The sequence below is a fragment of the Helianthus annuus genome, chromosome 9 (assembly GCF_002127325.2).
Source record: "Helianthus annuus cultivar XRQ/B chromosome 9, HanXRQr2.0-SUNRISE, whole genome shotgun sequence".
Lineage (NCBI taxonomy): Eukaryota > Viridiplantae > Streptophyta > Magnoliopsida > Asterales > Asteraceae > Helianthus > Helianthus annuus.
The window spans coordinates 91,652,558-91,669,634 of record NC_035441.2 but is presented as its reverse complement, the minus strand read 5'-3'; the positions used below and the strand labels follow the sequence as shown (position 1 = coordinate 91,669,634).

The 17,077-nt window shown below is 40.7% G+C and overlaps 1 protein-coding gene and 1 long non-coding RNA gene across 7 annotated transcripts; one reads left to right on the top strand and one right to left on the bottom strand.

The window, feature by feature from the left end:
• The first annotated feature begins 10,716 nt into the window (after window positions 1-10,716).
• LOC110874355 lies at window positions 10,717-11,742 on the top strand. 3 transcript variants are annotated; one of them, XR_004866399.1, is made up of 4 exons: window positions 10,717-11,047; window positions 11,146-11,209; window positions 11,327-11,440; window positions 11,532-11,742. It is a non-coding gene; the product is annotated as an uncharacterized LOC110874355 (long non-coding RNA). The 3 variants fall into 3 exon arrangements; XR_002555869.2 differs by lacking the exon at window positions 11,532-11,742 and having other exon boundaries at window positions 10,717-10,940; window positions 11,327-11,514; XR_004866398.1 differs by lacking the exon at window positions 11,532-11,742 and having other exon boundaries at window positions 11,327-11,514.
• Window positions 11,743-13,709: 1,967 nt separating this feature from the next.
• Window positions 13,710-16,461, bottom strand: LOC110877733 (auxin response factor 18). 4 transcript variants are annotated; one of them, XM_022125929.2, is made up of 4 exons: window positions 16,201-16,386; window positions 14,804-15,839; window positions 14,062-14,736; window positions 13,710-13,959 (listed from the first exon to the last, which is right to left on the bottom strand). In XM_022125929.2, the coding sequence occupies exons 2-3, from the start codon at window positions 15,797-15,799 to the stop codon at window positions 14,113-14,115; spliced, it is 1,620 nt and encodes a 539-aa protein (XP_021981621.1). In that variant the 5' UTR covers window positions 15,800-15,839; window positions 16,201-16,386; the 3' UTR covers window positions 13,710-13,959; window positions 14,062-14,112. The 4 variants fall into 4 exon arrangements, with proteins under 4 accessions (XP_021981621.1, XP_021981624.1, XP_021981623.1 ...); XM_022125931.2 differs by having other exon boundaries at window positions 13,725-13,959; window positions 14,804-15,814; window positions 16,201-16,461; XM_022125930.2 differs by having other exon boundaries at window positions 13,725-13,959; window positions 14,804-15,819; window positions 16,201-16,460.
• Between the last annotated feature and the right edge of the window lie 616 nt (window positions 16,462-17,077).

Below are 17,077 nucleotides of genomic sequence, written 5' to 3'. Positions count from 1 at the left end.
GTAGTGCTAAACGTATGGTTATAATGAGATAAAAAGGGACTGGGTAATGTATTTGGCTGCTTATTAATTCTGGGCCGGACCATACACTGACCGCACACAAATGTTTGGGCCACAAACTCGCCGGTAGTCACACGGCGGTAATGAGTTGCACAAGGGTCTGGGCCACGGGACGTTATTGGAGCCGCACAACGGTTGGTCAGCCCATACAAGTTTTGGGCCGTTCCGTTGTGGGCTGCACGATGTTTGGAATAGATCGGAATCAACATGTTAATTAATATACCCTTAGTAATAATCAGATGATACTCTCGGGTCGCGATTTGATCATGTGTGGGGATTAATGTGATTGTGATAATCTGGTTGAATGATTTGGTATGAGTAAATTGCCATGCATGATTTATTAAAGAATGAAGTTACATTATGAAATTTGGGTTGGGCCGATGATAAAAATAACCACTATGGGCTGCCAAAGTGGGTTGGTAAATTACAATTTGAGTTGGGCCATACATGGGTGAAACAGTGAGTTGCACTACGATGGGCCACCCAACTCTGGCCCACACACTAAGTGCCGCGTTGCACAATCCATTGGGTTTCGCGTAACTGGGCCATTTATACACATATAAGCACCTTATGATCGGGCCAAGTTAAGTACATGACCATTTGTGAAATATGCATACTTGTTTTAGGAATTGTGTGGTAGGCTAAGTTGTTTACTTTGGAACATGAATGCGTGATGAGATTCCGTATGTAACTTGAATGCAATTGTATGCTATGTTGTGATGCATGGTATGGTGTAGATTTCATGGATAACTGTTCAAGCATGCGTAATGTAAGGTGTACACTAGTTTGTGATCAATGTGAAACGATATGTGATGTGCTTGTATAAAACTGACTGTTATATGTAAATATCATAGGGCTTGGTAAATCATTGTGGTATAACGAGTAATTGATTCCACCGAGCAATCCAAGGTGAGTTCACTACATTCGAGCATGCGTCCCAGTGGTTGGGGACAGTCAGTGGGTAATCCATGGGGGAATAAGGCTTTGGGTAAAAACGGGTATATTGGTTAATAATCTCACCTATCATCTTTCGTAAGTCCCTCATCGGGTATTAGTTAGTAGCGCTACTTAGGTTTGGCACCCTCACCCCGTGCCTGTAGAGGACGGAGGTGAACTAATGACCCAGTCTGGCCCAGTACTAGATAGGAGTACGTGGGAAGGGCAGTCCGTGAGCCGTCCGTGTTTGGAAACGAGATATTAACAATATTACTTGCATTGGGTATTAAACTGTTTTACATACACCGGGTAACAAACGTTTTCTAAAACTGTGAACTCGCCAGCTTTGTCTGATACGTGTGTTACATGCTCGCAGGTCCCTAGGTACTAAGAAAGCAGGAACTTGCTGGCTGGAGGACATGAGTGGTCATGGTTACTTGCTGGATTTATTATCAGACTTTTTATATTATGTTCGTTTGTGATAATACTTATATTACGTTGCATTAATGCTTCCGCTAAACTTATGGTTTTTGAATAAAGTATGTTGGGATTTTATTATCTTTAAACAACGAAGTTTTATTTCAAACTTGTGATTCAATGTAATTGGTGGCTCATTGCTAGTCGTCACACGCCTAACAGGGACACTCCCTAGGTGGTAATTTTGGGGGTGTGACAGTTTGGTATCAGAGCCACTGGTTATAGTGAATTGGTTTTCAAAATATTTTATAAAACCAAACTATAACTGAACTGATACGACATACTGATACGACATGGACCATGACACTCAGCTCCAGGCAGCAAGGTTCGTCTCTTGTTTACTATTGTATAGCATACTTAGTACATACTCATGATTGGTATCACACTCGAACGCACATATGATGTTACAATATGAATTACTATGCTACCTGTCCGTACTATGTGTTTTAAGAGTAGGACTCTTCTTGTGTTCACATGATCTATGTTGTGATATCGACGGTCGTACTGCATGGATTAGGGGAAACCTTCTAACATGAGTAGGGAGGAACTGAGATAAGTATGCAAATCAGGTTATTATTATGGGTGCACACATAATAACAACGTGAGGTGCATGTGAGTCCCAGTAAATCTCGACTGGTGTGAAAAAGGAATCCCGCGTTGTTAGTCAATGTTGTGTTAGAACCTCAGAAACTGTGAATACTATAGCAATACTTGACATCTGTTTGAAATAGTCTGTTAATTCGTTACTTCTCCCCACACTTATAGAATCATGAACGGACGTGGTGGAGGTCGTCGTGGTGGACGTAATGGAGGCCGCGGTGGTGGGCGTGGCGAAATTCATATGACCCAAGCAGAGCTAGAAGCATTACTCAACGCCCAGGTGGCTGCAGCTTTGGCAGCTTATCAGGCTGGTATGACATGTACCAGACATTCCTTTCCTTTGAATCGTGAACTCGAATCTTACTTGTTGGTTTATTTTCACTCGTTAATAGGTCAGCCGGCGCCACAAAACCAGCCTCACCCACCGGTCTGCACTTTTAAAACTTTCATGGATTGCAAGCCACAGACCTTCAGTGGCACTGAAGGGGCTGTGGGACTTATACGCTGGTTCGAAAAGGCGGAGTCAGTGTTTGCGATATGTAACTGCCCAGCTGGGGATAGGGTAAAGTTTGCAGCAGGCACACTTCTGGATGGTGCCTTGACCTGGTGGAATGCCCAGGTCCAACTGCTAGGGATTGAGGCGGCGAACGCCACTACGTGGGAGGATTTCAAAGAACTGATGAGAGAGGAATACTGTCCTCGAGATGAAATAGCGAAGTTAGAGAATGAGTACTATCATCTGACAATGGTGGGGTCTGAAATCGAGGCGTATGTGAAGCGGTCATATGAGTTAGCTGATTTGTGTCCAAACTTGTCCCGACCCATGCCACGAAGAATCGAGTTGTTTATTAAGGGGTTACCTCCACGAGTGAAGGGTTTGGTCACTGCCGCAAACCTCAACAACCTGACCCAGATCGTTCGTTTGGCGCATAAAATCACTGATCAGGAGGTGGAGAGCGGGGATCTACCACCGCGTATCTCTACTACCACTGCTACTACTACCGCTACTACAGCTACTACTCCTGCCATAGACAGCAAGCGTAAGTGGAACAATGCGGACGAGGGGTCCAACTCAGCACAGCCTCAGAAGAAGACGGATACTGGCAGCACCCGCAGTTTCAGTCAGACAGCATCAGTGAATCAGAACTCGAGTAACAGATCAGGGCAGGGATCATATGCGGGGAAGCTACCCTTGTGCAACAAGTGTGATTTTCATCACAAGGGGCAGTGTACTCGGGTTTGTCATCGGTGTAATCGACCGGGGCACAAGGCCAGGGATTGTAGGGCCGCATTTCCAGCTCAGCAGCAGCCAGCGCAGCAGACGGGTAGGCAACAGCCTCAGCAAGCTCAGGGTACTCAGAGAGGGTGTTATCAGTGTGGGGCCGAGGGGCACTTCAAGCGGGACTGCCCTCAGCTAAGACAGAACACAGGGGGTGGTAACGGGAACAACAATACAGGGAACAACGGGGGTAATGTTGCGCGTGGGCGCGGGTTTGTGCTGGGAGCTGGGGAAGCGCGGAACGACGGCAACGTGGTTACTGGTACGTTTTCGGTAAACGGTGTTATTGCTTCTATTTTATTTGATTCTGGTGCCGACTGGAGTTACGTGTCTTTAGAGTTTAGCTCCCAATTAGGGTTAAGTTCTACACTTCTTGTAAAGAAACACTTAGTAGAAATCGCAAATGGTAAAACAATCGAAGCTACACATGTTCTATTTGGGTGTAAAATCGATCTTCTGGGTCAAGTCTTCGACATTGACTTGATTCCTATTACTCTTGGAAGCTTCGACGTGATTGTTGGTATGGACTGGTTGTCCAAGTATCAAGCGGAGATTCTCTGTAAGGAGAAGATCATACGTGTTCCCCTTCCCAGTGGAGAATTTTTATCAGTTCAGGGTCATCGCAGCGGGACCCCAGTCAGTATTGTTTCGGCAATGAAGGCCCAGAAGTATTTGCGTAAGGGCTATCCTGCTATATTAGCTCTTGTTACCGATTCATCGTCTGATGAAAGGAAGATCGAGGATCTTCCAGTTGTTCGGGAATATCCTGATGTATTTCCTGAGGAACTCCCTGGGTTGCCTCCGCATCGTCAGGTGGAATTCCAGATTGATCTTGCCCCAGCGGCAGCCCTAGTTGCTCGGGCTCCTTATCGCCTAGCGCCGGGAGAACTGCAGGAACTATCGAATCAACTCCAAGAGCTGTTGGATAGGGGTTTCATCCGACCTAGCTCTTCCCCCTGGGGAGCCCCAGTCTTATTTGTGAAGAAGAAGGATGGGTCCTTACGAATGTGTATAGATTATCGCGAGCTCAACAAGGTGACGATCAAAAACCGTTACCCTTTGCCTCGTATTGACGACCTGTTTGACCAGTTACAAGGGTCGAGCTTTTACTCTAAGATCGACTTAAGGTCTGGGTATCATCAAGTGCGAGTCAGAGAGGAAGACGTTCCCAAAACCGCGTTTCGGACGCGATACGGTCACTATGAGTTCTTGGTTATGCCATTCGGGTTAACCAACGCACCAGCGGTTTTCATGGACCTCATGAACCGCGTGTGCAAGCCATACCTTGACGACTTCGTTATCGTTTTTATTGACGACATTCTGATTTACTCCAAGAACAAGGAGGATCACGAACGGCATCTACGCCTTATACTAGAACTCCTGAGGAAGGAGCAGTTGTACGCGAAATTTTCGAAGTACGATTTTTTGGATACGGGAGGTACATTTTCTGGGGCATATAGTTAACGAGATGGGCATACATGTGGATCCTGCCAAGATTGACGCCATTAGAAATTGGGCGGCACCAAGGAACCCTTCGGAGGCGCGACAATTTCTCGATCTAGCAGGATATTATCGTCGTTTCATTCAGAACTTCTCAAAGGTTGCACAGCCACTCACCTTGTTGACACAGAAGAAAGTAGTTTATTCTTGGGGGACGAAGCAGGAGGAGGCTCTCCAGCTTTTGAAACAAAGGTTGATGCAGCGCGAGAAGGTGATAGCCTACGCCTCTCGACAATTGAAGGTTCACGAGAAAAACTATACGACACACGACTTGGAGATAGGAGCAGTAGTGTTTGCTCTGAAGATTTGGAAACACTGAGAGTTCGTTGTAGGTGAACGTATCATAATCGAAAGTCTCACCCTGGGAGGGTGAGGTACACCTTGGGAAGCGTGGCAAGCTTAACTTACGTTATGATGGACCATTCAAAATTCTGGAAAACGTGTTGGCAAGTGGCGTGCAAGCTTGAATTACCTGTCAAGCCGAGTAACGTGCATGATACCATTTACGTACCGAATCTAAGCCAGTGTTCGTTCGATGAAACGTTTGTGATGCCCTTACTGAAGTCAAAGTTTAATGACAAGTTGCAGTTGTTGAGGAAATCTAGTGGAACCATGGACCGGGACGTCAGGATTCGTTAGCAGGGTCGAATTGCAATAGCGAGAGTTCATTGGAACTCAATACGAGGACTGGAGTTAGCGTGGGAACGCGAAGATCAAATGAAACTCAAATATCCTCAACTTCTTCTTGATGATCAATTTGATATCACTAGTGAATTTCGAGACGAAATTCCTTTCAAGTTGGGGATGATGTGACACCCAGGGAAAATCTACAGAAATCTTGATTTATCACTTCACTGCACTGTGCGTACTTGTCAAATTTCGGGACGAAATTTCTTTCAAGTTGGGGATGATGTGACAACCCGAACTCTCAAAGTTTGTGACTGTTAGCTTTGTGACTCTAATTCCCTCTTTATTCCTTTTGTTACGTAAATCGTTAAACTTTTGTGCTAGATAACTTGTTAGAATTTTTAAGCGTCAACAAGGAGATTTAGTTGCGTGTTTGGGCCAACAGCATTTGGGCCGCACACACACGGTATGCATCTGGGCCGCGACCTTTCCCCTTAGCGACCCACCTTGTCTTGTTTCTAAGCCCACCGGCCCACATAGGTTATGTTAGGCTCACACAAGTGCAAAGCCCAAAACCTTTTTGTGGATATATGCGAGCATATCAGTCACGTAGTTAGTTTTAGAAAAACAATAACCCTAGAGCTTCTGGTTGAACGACGGCAGACACCCCCCTACTCCATCTTCGAAGCCAAGTCTTCATTGTCGAAGTCAAATCACGCACGTGCATCCCCTATTTGGTTAGTACGTTAGTCGTTAGTTGCGTTCCTGTTGTTTGTGTTGTATTTCTGTTATGCATCATAGTTGTAGCGAACCACGATTGTGCTTGTTGATTTATCTAAGTAATATTATGTGTTGATATGTGATTTTGATTTTGATTTATACTAGTCATCGATTGATCAGTGGCCGAATAAATGGTGTGTTATGATACATGATGCTATGGTGATATATGTGAATGTAATCTTAAAACATATTAGTTATATGCATGATCAGAGTGTTGTAGAGCTGGTTATAGGTTGTCTTAGATATTTGCATGATGATATGTGAACATGTGTATGGACCAAAAAAGGAACCTATGGGCTGCTTATGAAATCGTAATGGAATTGATGAAATGTTGTTGTATTATTGGACAATTAGTGTGGCTTGACTTTAATAATCTTGAGGAATTAAATAGGATGTTAAACTGAAGTGGTGGTAGGAAACCTCTTATGATAATTAGATTATAAATCGAGTGGATGTGAGTGTTAGAACGATTGGCTAAATCTCAATAGTATTCAAGTAAGTCAATGATGAGATCGGTACGATGTCATCTATTAAGTTAAACTTTGCCAATCCTAGTTGACCCACATGATACTTAAGCCGTGACTAAGGGTGGGTGTTGTCAAGAAACTGTGTCATGTAGTGCTAAACGTATGGTTATAATGAGATAAAAAGGGACTGGGTAATGTATTTGGCTGCTTATTAATTCTGGGCCGGACCATACACTGACCGCACACAAATGTTTGGGCCACAAACTCGCCGGTAGTCACACGGCGGTAATGAGTTGCACAAGGGTCTGGGCCACGGGACGTTATTGGAGCCGCACAACGGTTGGTCAGCCCATACAAGTTTTGGGCCGTTCCGTTGTGGGCTGCACGATGTTTGGAATAGATCGGAATCAACATGTTAATTAATATACCCTTAGTAATAATCAGATGATACTCTCGGGTCGCGATTTGATCATGTGTGGGGATTAATGTGATTGTGATAATCTGGTTGAATGATTTGGTATGAGTAAATTGCCATGCATGATTTATTAAAGAATGAAGTTACATTATGAAATTTGGGTTGGGCCGATGATAAAAATAACCACTATGGGCTGCCAAAGTGGGTTGGTAAATTACAATTTGAGTTGGGCCATACATGGGTGAAACAGTGAGTTGCACTACGATGGGCCACCCAACTCTGGCCCACACACTAAGTGCCGCGTTGCACAATCCATTGGGTTTCGCGTAACTGGGCCATTTATACACATATAAGCACCTTATGATCGGGCCAAGTTAAGTACATGACCATTTGTGAAATATGCATACTTGTTTTAGGAATTGTGTGGTAGGCTAAGTTGTTTACTTTGGAACATGAATGCGTGATGAGATTCCGTATGTAACTTGAATGCAATTGTATGCTATGTTGTGATGCATGGTATGGTGTAGATTTCATGGATAACTGTTCAAGCATGCGTAATGTAAGGTGTACACTAGTTTGTGATCAATGTGAAACGATATGTGATGTGCTTGTATAAAACTGACTGTTATATGTAAATATCATAGGGCTTGGTAAATCATTGTGGTATAACGAGTAATTGATTCCACCGAGCAATCCAAGGTGAGTTCACTACATTCGAGCATGCGTCCCAGTGGTTGGGGACAGTCAGTGGGTAATCCATGGGGGAATAAGGCTTTGGGTAAAAACGGGTATATTGGTTAATAATCTCACCTATCATCTTTCGTAAGTCCCTCATCGGGTATTAGTTAGTAGCGCTACTTAGGTTTGGCACCCTCACCCCGTGCCTGTAGAGGACGGAGGTGAACTAATGACCCAGTCTGGCCCAGTACTAGATAGGAGTACGTGGGAAGGGCAGTCCGTGAGCCGTCCGTGTTTGGAAACGAGATATTAACAATATTACTTGCATTGGGTATTAAACTGTTTTACATACACCGGGTAACAAACGTTTTCTAAAACTGTGAACTCGCCAGCTTTGTCTGATACGTGTGTTACATGCTCGCAGGTCCCTAGGTACTAAGAAAGCAGGAACTTGCTGGCTGGAGGACATGAGTGGTCATGGTTACTTGCTGGATTTATTATCAGACTTTTTATATTATGTTCGTTTGTGATAATACTTATATTACGTTGCATTAATGCTTCCGCTAAACTTATGGTTTTTGAATAAAGTATGTTGGGATTTTATTATCTTTAAACAACGAAGTTTTATTTCAAACTTGTGATTCAATGTAATTGGTGGCTCATTGCTAGTCGTCACACGCCTAACAGGGACACTCCCTAGGTGGTAATTTTGGGGGTGTGACAGTTCACAAGGGGTTTAAAATTTTAACCCGTCAGGTCCCTTATGGATCACAAGACATTACTCCTTGCGTCCGCAAGGAGGTCGCTGACAGCAAGTTATAGCTAGCACCTGCAGCTTCAAAGTTTGCCACCTATTTCTAGTTTGTGCCACCTTAATCCTCCTTGTTCCACTTGTTGGGACACTAATCAACACCAGGGAACTCCTGAGAACACTTGGCATCACCTTGTGATCTTTGCTCAAATATAAATAGATGATTATGTTGCACATTCCTTTCACGCCACTCTCTTATTGGGACTCGTTACAAGGAGGAGATGTTGGGGTTCTCCTTGTAACCACCCTCTGACGTGAGAATAAGCATCTTTTTAAAGAGTAAATGAGTGTGTGTGTTAAGAGTGAGAGAATAAGAGAACCGATCCTTAAACATGCGGTTGAAGGCTGGTATTTCTAGCCGAAGAATGTGGAGAATGAGATGGGCTGATGGGACTTGGGTCAGACGTCTCCAATAAAGAATATCCTCTTTGTCTCCTCTGACACAACCGTTAGTGCTTGCAGAGAGAGTGTAGAGACGTTGGCGCACGATGATTGGAGCCATGTGGTCTGACGATTGTCCTTGTTGTCGAGTCTGACACTAGCTATGAGTGGAGATCATGGAGCAGTGAACGGCGCAATCTGATTGGTTCCACATCATTGTCCTTTTATACTTCCTGTCTCCTGCACGATTGGTCATCGTGGGAGTTATCTGGTCTGGGTCTGGCGTATGCTGATTGGCTACAGCTCCTGCCATCTATATTATTTATACTCGTATTAGCTGTCGCTGTGTTGGGTGCTCCGTCAAGAGCTTGCGCGCACGGTCTTGTGATCGTCAAGAATTATTTAGCTAAGTCCGGGTATGACTCTTTGCGTGCGTGTGGTATAAGTACTCACGTAGGATTTAGGACCATACCCCTTCACAATCGGGTAGATTAGTTTTAGTAGGACAGTTATCGGGTGGAGGTGCTTTCAAGTTTTGATTAAACCAATTTACTATGGTTGAGTATTTGGATAGGATTTTAGGAAATACCAAAATCGGCTTCACCCGAATAGCCCGAACTAATTTATAGTTTACACTGCTGGAACGGGAGGGTAGTAGGCTACTAGGCTTGGAGATGAACCTTGGATCTTCATAGTTCAGACCTTCAAATGCTGATTAAACACGCTACTAAGCCAGGCTTGGTCGATGGGCTTTTTATTGAATAATTTTGTGTACGCTCCGTTTTTGGAATCCAAAACTGGGATGGGCTTAGCCTTTTAGTATCTATACTATATTATAATGCATGAGTAAGGGTTATTTTAAGATACCCAAAAAATAAGAACTCCCCCCCCACCCCTTTATTTATAGAAAGACCCCTAAAATGAGAGCAGTTTGGTCTTTCAAACACTATTTATTTTTAGCCCCTAAACTTATTACACTTAAATCCTTGAGGATTTACCAAAATTATAGATAATTAGCTACAATTCACCTGTCCACAACAAACTTATAATTTTTTTACGTATTCTTGACATATCTTATAAACTATACTGTTTAAAAAAATCCAAAGATAGCATGACGACCTACTCATTTTTGTCGACGTTTTGATAGTTGTCTTGGTCAGTATAAACGTGCGGATTAAAATGTACAAGTAGACAATGCCTTAGCGTACAACTGATTACTTCGAGGGTAATTTACCCCAATTTTTACCGATTAAGTACAATATTACAATGCTTTAAAAATGCTTTCAATTACAAATTTCAAACGCTCCTAAAATATCTTGTTGACGTAGATCTTTGAGTGAGGTCAATGGTGGAGCTTGATCAAAAGTTTCGTAGGGGCGGAAAATCACGGGGCCTAATTTATATAAATATTTAGGCAAAATAATTGGGGGAGGGGGGCGATCCTATATAATTTTAAAAATTTCATACGAAAAATCAAAAATTTTGTACTTTTAACCGAAATATTGCGAGACGGGTGCACCCTCGATTCCCACTAAGCTACTCCCCAAATTTTGGTCATCATTTACTTTAAGACTTAGTGGAACTTAATTTTAAAATATTTACTACACTTGATGAACAAGTTATAACTACTAAAGCATAACTATAAAATTGGTTTAAACAAAATTGGTTTAAACTGGGTGGCAATTGAAAATTTGAGATGAGTGGTAGGCTTTTGAAATTTGAATCACCAGCAGCTTGTATATCCGTAAATCAAGCTCTCCCACCCAATTCAGTTCAATGTACCTACTTCTTTGTGCATTTTAAAATTCCTTCGTACCTCTTATTCTCGCCAAAGCTATAAACGCTGATCTCTCCCTCTCTTTCTAACTGAGGAATTCAATTCATGCCTTTGGATTCATCAATTTGAAAGGATTTGTGAAATCAAAAGTATAGGTGAGTTTGTTGAGCTCTAACCATGTGTATTTTTTTAGTCCTAACTTTTGTGGGATCTGGTGAGGATGAAATGTATTGATGTTCGCAACCATTGTTTTGTCTTTGAGGTAACAACAATATTTCATAGTGTCTAGAGACTGTCATATGCTCTCATCAAGTCTTTTAATACATCTCGCTTTGACATATATGTTACATTATTCACCAGGCATCAACTATGCCCTATGTTCTTCTTATTCCTCAATACAGGCGACTATTACTCAAAGTTCAGGGTTTGTTTCTTTTCGTTTTTATATGTCCCTTTTGAATCTATTTATCCAGTACTCTTTTTTAGAGAAATGTCCAATATTAATATTTTCCTTGATTCGTTTCTTTTATATATTGCTCAGGGCTTTTGGCTATTTTCAAGAGTTTTGATAGCGCATAAAGGTGGAAAAGTTGTTGCTGCAGAACTAGGAAATGCACTATACAGCCTTGGATATGCAATTTGAATTACTGTATGAGTACGTGTTGTTTTCATATCGATGTAATAAAAACAACATTTGATGATATATGTGTGTATACTCATTTTATAATAGCCTCTCTTGTTAATAGGCACAACGAGTCTCATTTAGGAGCTATCTTTTGATGCCTTTGGTAAGTTCATTTGGTAATGCTTATTTACTTTGTAGGTAACTAAAAGTGACATTTGGTTCTCTAAAACTGTGTTGTATTATAATATTAGAAAAATAAGATTTTATTGATAATAGGTGATATGAAGATGCTTTTATACACACACGCACACACATATATATAGAGGAGCTTCTATGCATTCAAATAGACTTTTGACGACTTTTTAAAATTTCTGACCGACCTATTTGAGATAAAAACACAATTGTGATTACAACTACGTTACTTCTGCTATGATTAATCTTTTTACACAATTGAGATTGCAACTAGGTTACTTTTTCGATTAAAACGGGTTAGCCCAACCCGTAGACACTTTTTGTCTTTTTCTTTCATGGGTTCCATAAATAGTTAATATTTAAACAATTACATCCCCATTATAAATTTGTAATTAGTTTAATACTTTTGATAGAAGCTGGACTTATTATTTCATTCTGTCATTTTTATTCCTTCGTTTTTATGCTGCAAAACGGGGATATCAATTGCATGTGCAACAGCTAATTGCTGAATTAAATGAAATCGTAGCTCACATGAATAAGCATTTTCTCGATTTCAAAAAGTGGAGTTGTCCTTTAAATTAGTGTGTATTGACCCAATTGCTTCCAACCATTTAATTTTGATATAATAAAGTATGATATAGATAACCCATACTACTAACTCAAAAGCAAGATCTTTGGGTTTTTTATGGTTCAAATGTAGAGGGAAACACAAAAATATTGTATGGGAACAGTGGTGTAAATACCCGACGTATATGTTATAGTCCGGTTTACGTTGGCCTTCCTTTTGTGTGCGCGACATATTTTTTAATGAAGTTTACTTTAAAAAACAAAAAAAAAAAAAAAAAAAAAAAACTAACTCAAAAGCAATAAGAAAAATAAAACAATAAACGTAATAAAGTTTGTCAAAAAGTTACACGTATAAGAAACTTAACAAAATTATTATACAATCTATCATGAGAGCTTTGATAAATTAATATAAATGAACACCCTATTGCAACCGTGTCGCCTCATGCATTGCGCAACGTCGCAATGAAAACGTATCATTCCCGTCGAATCGCGTGGGCACCCTACTAGTGATTAAACAAGCCACTGAGCCGGGCTTGGTCGATTGGCTTTTTATTGAGTAATTTAGTGTACGATCCGTTTTTGGAATCCAAAATTGGGATGGGCTTAACCTTTTAGTATAAAAAGAAGTCGGGGGGATTGGAGGAATAGAAAAACAATTTAATTTTTTTTTTATAAATATTTCATATTATGTACTTTTCTATTTTAAAGGGTTTTTTTTTTCTATAAACCTTTTCATATTATCTACTTTTCTATTTTATAAGTTTTTTTTCTATAAAAGTTTAGTTTTATAAACTTTTACCCTTCATTGCTATAGCACAGTTTTCAATTTTATAAAAATAGTAAACCTTCTTTATAAACTTTTAATTGACCAACCCGAAAGCCGATCCAAACAACCCAAAATCCGAATAAACCAAATCCGCTCAATCCGAATGGTATTAGGATCGGTTATCATATAAAGTTTCAAAACACGAAAACACAGATTAACCTAATCCGAACAATCTAAAACCCGAATAAATAACCCGAAAAACACCCCACACATATCTAATATATATGCAGACCCCTTATAAAAGCGACTTTTTGATGTACAAAGCATAGGAAGGCATGCGAAGTTGACGCGTATACACACATTGGCTTTATCGATAGGAATATTTGCGTCTTTTTATGTACGCGAGTTTCTGGTACGCATAATCACACAATGTAAAATGATATAGCCGCATCTCGTTAACACGCAATCAAAACTTCATACTTGAACATGCATCTGCACCGTATAAATATTTAACCACAACATGTAATCCTAGACCTAAATCTACACTTGTATCCACTATGAGACTTGAACCCTCAACAGGAACACCTTATTGACGCCCCTTGATACCGCTAGTCCGCTACACTACAAGCCCTTTGGTAAATATTTCCATATATCAACCAGAATCATACACTATAACTTAAAATCACTCATAAAACCTTTTCTGTGGGTCAAAATTGAACCATAACACACAAGCAATATCGACAACGTGTCTTCCCCAAACCCACAAGAAACATGTGCATCAACACCACATTGCATTGCATCCAAATGATTCACCAGAAATTAGGTTCCAAACAGATCAAGAAAACATCAAATGTTTAACTAAACGCATTCCTGACACTAAACGCCACAAAATTAGGTCGAACAGGACTTTTCCCACGACTCCCCGAAACCACAAGAAAACAAACAAGATTTCTTTTGAAAAAAATGCAAACATATCAAGTGTAATTGTTAGAACAGATTCTTCATTCCCGCCTTCAAGAACGCACTGCAATAACAAAAAGAAAAATATATATAAATATATATCAAGAATGTACATTAACCGATAGGAAAGATGCTAACTATAAAGCGTACAGTACCATGCCTATACCTGACGGATTCATCAGCACCAAGCTTTTGTAAATGTCGTTTTTGATATAACCTAAAACCCATAAAGGCAGGAGTCCCCTAAAACCTTACGGCAACTAGCTTCGAAAACAGACTCAGTTTTTGGTTCACTGAGCCACGGAGCAGCGTCATCTGATGAGCTTTCACCCGAACCATTTTGAAGGACCACCGAACCATCACCAGACCAACTCTCTGACAACTGTTGTTCAGTCAAGATCGGTTGACCAAACAACATGAACACGGGTTTTTTCTTATCTTTTCCATCAACATCATTTTTATTCGAGCAACTATTCCCTATTGTAAGCAAGCAAGAAACGTTTTCATTAGTTTCTTGAGCTGTTTCCATGACCATTGAAGCGAATCTTCTCAACGGATCATGATTCACAATCCCAATTGGGAAAGACTGGATTGTGTTGGATTCGGGATTATGATTATGATTATGATTATGAGAATCATTATGCCTGGCTCCCTGGATGCTAGCGGGAATGTTGTTAGTGGTGATTAACGATGAAGTTAACGGGAAATCGGGTGGTTGGGGGAGTTTAAGTTTCTTTCTTGGAGGTGAAAGATGGATTGCAGACATGTTTGACACCACTTCAACCAACCACGGGTTTACGCGCTTCACGTTTTGTAGCAAATCCGGTTCGTCCCATGAAACCTTCAATCAAATCGAGCGAAGTTAATATCAAAAACAAGATTACCAAACAAAATAATGAAAATAACACCTGAAGAAGCCTCCATGGAGAATTCGGCCAACGATTTTGATCAGTACTATGAACAGAAGAAACCGTCCCCATGAACCAACTTATTCTAGAAGAATCTTCGGTCTCGAACGCCATCTTGAACCTCATTCCGGGGCACCACGGAACCCGCATTGCCGCCAAGACGGTTGAAGCTTTTACGCAAAATTCCGGAGTGCTTGCACGCGGGTAGTACGAAACCTCAAACGGTTGACCATTTGCTGCTAGATTCAAAGCTTTTATCACAGATTCGTCTTCCTTTACGAACCGATAAAATCCACCATTACTGTTTCCCCTTTTGGCCCTTCGTATTCCGACACAGAGATCGCCATTATCACCTCTAAGAAACACAATGGAATCACCCGCCACAAGCTTCTTATTGTTCACAAAATTGCTCCAACCGGTTGTTAACAGATGGCGACGCGGGGTCCCTCTGTAAATATGCCTGAATTTCCAAACTTTGCCATGAACATCCCTGGCTAAGATGGTTTGAACCGGGGGGTCAGCCGTGTAATCCAACCTTGGGAATATCGTATCCGTACAGTACCGAGGAACGGAAAATCCACCACCATTATTGGCATCAGACTGAGTCAATGTCTTCGCAAAAGATGTCGGAACCTCCTGATTTCCATTCTTGTTGCAATCAAACCCTACTTCCCCATCATCATTCAAATCAAAATCATTCTTGTTTTCCAACGGGATCAGCCCCATTTTAGCATAAACTTCATCCGTTTCCGGATCTGCCATGAACTTTATGGACGATAACCGACACGAAATTTGCGGCGGGATTTGTAGGGAATCCCCAAAACTCACATTCCCGGAAGCTGCATGTTCAGCATGGCCTTGAGGGAAGTAGAAAACCTTCGAGTTCAATGGCGGCATTTGCACCATACCACCAGCACAGGCATGCCATAACTGCGAATCCAAGCCATTCTCCACTGCATTAACTGCGGTTTTCGCAGAATCCATCACACTAGTCATCTTGAAACTTAAACCCTAACCTAGAACACGATGATCAGCACTGTAAATCCACAACAATGGTGTATGAGATTCGGTAAAATCAACAACTCACAAAACAAAAAAAATTCCAAAATCAATCACATATTCTGATCATTAACAATAATTAAATAAGAATCCAATCAATTATCCACTTCATTAATGGCGTTTTCAAAGAATTGGTCATCATAATGAAACCCTAACCCTACTTTTCAGCAACATGACACATCACAAAACAACAAAATCCCCAAAATTGATCATGTATTCTGATCAATAACAACAAATTTGAAGTGGGTTTAACCTTAATTACAACAAGAAGCATCATAATCACCCTCAATTTAATAAGAATTACACAAAGTTGATCATAGAGATAAGTGGAAACATACCTATAATCATGAAGAATGAAGTAGATTAAGAAAGTAGAGTTGAATTGTAAGTTATGAGAGAAGGATAGGATAGTGAGTGGGTGAGTGAGGGGGGTTAGTAGGATTTAAATGGAAACAGGGAGAGGGGCAGAGACAGAAACGGGCTTCGTTGCCGACCGGACGGTGGCATACAACAGACAAATATTGATTCTGCAAATAAATAACAAGAAGAAGAAATTGGGGGGTTACTCGCATAGAAGAATATAGATATATGTTTCGGAGGTTTTTATTTTATGTACATGAAGATATATATGTTTGAAAGTTTTTATTTTATGAAAAAGCGTTTGTAAGTGGTCGTGGGTGAAGTAAAGAGAAAATGTTACTAATTATTTCTAAACTAGAATTACGACCCGCCGCAATGCGGCGGGGATTCTTTAGTTATAACTAAGTCGATTTAGGACGCGCACATTATGTTGAACCTGTCAAACGGGAAAAAATAGACGATGTAAAAACGTTCACCCACACACGCACGTTGCGTCGTGTTAACTCACAACGTTTAGAACGAAACGCGAAAAATGCTAAACCATAGACGCACGTTGCGATGTTTTAAGTCACAAAATTCAGAACGAAGCATCAAGCGAAAAATTTGCGGAAAATGAAAACTATAAAGGACCAAAGTTGACAGTAAAAAAGTTGTGAGGATAGATTGCAAAAGATAAAAAGTTTTGTGTTAAAAGTAAAAAAATAAAAAACAAATAGTTTTGGATTAAAAGTAATTTATGAAATACTTTTGGGTGAAAAGTAAAAAAAATAATTTTTTTTTTGAAAAAGCCCCAAAGCCAAGGTTACAATAACCATATGCATAACCATTTTTTCTTTGAAAAACCCCCAAAGCCAA

What these genes read in the sequence shown, in the direction of transcription:
- LOC110877733 (XM_022125931.2), bottom strand. Translation starts at nt 15,799, where the DNA reads ATGACTAGTGTGATGGATTCTGCGAAAACCGCAGTTAATGCAGTGGAG. An exon ending in CTCCATGGAGGCTTCTTCAG is followed by an intron (nt 14,737 to 14,803) that starts GTGTTATTTTCA and finishes ATTTGATTGAAG; the next exon opens with GTTTCATGGGACGAACCGGA.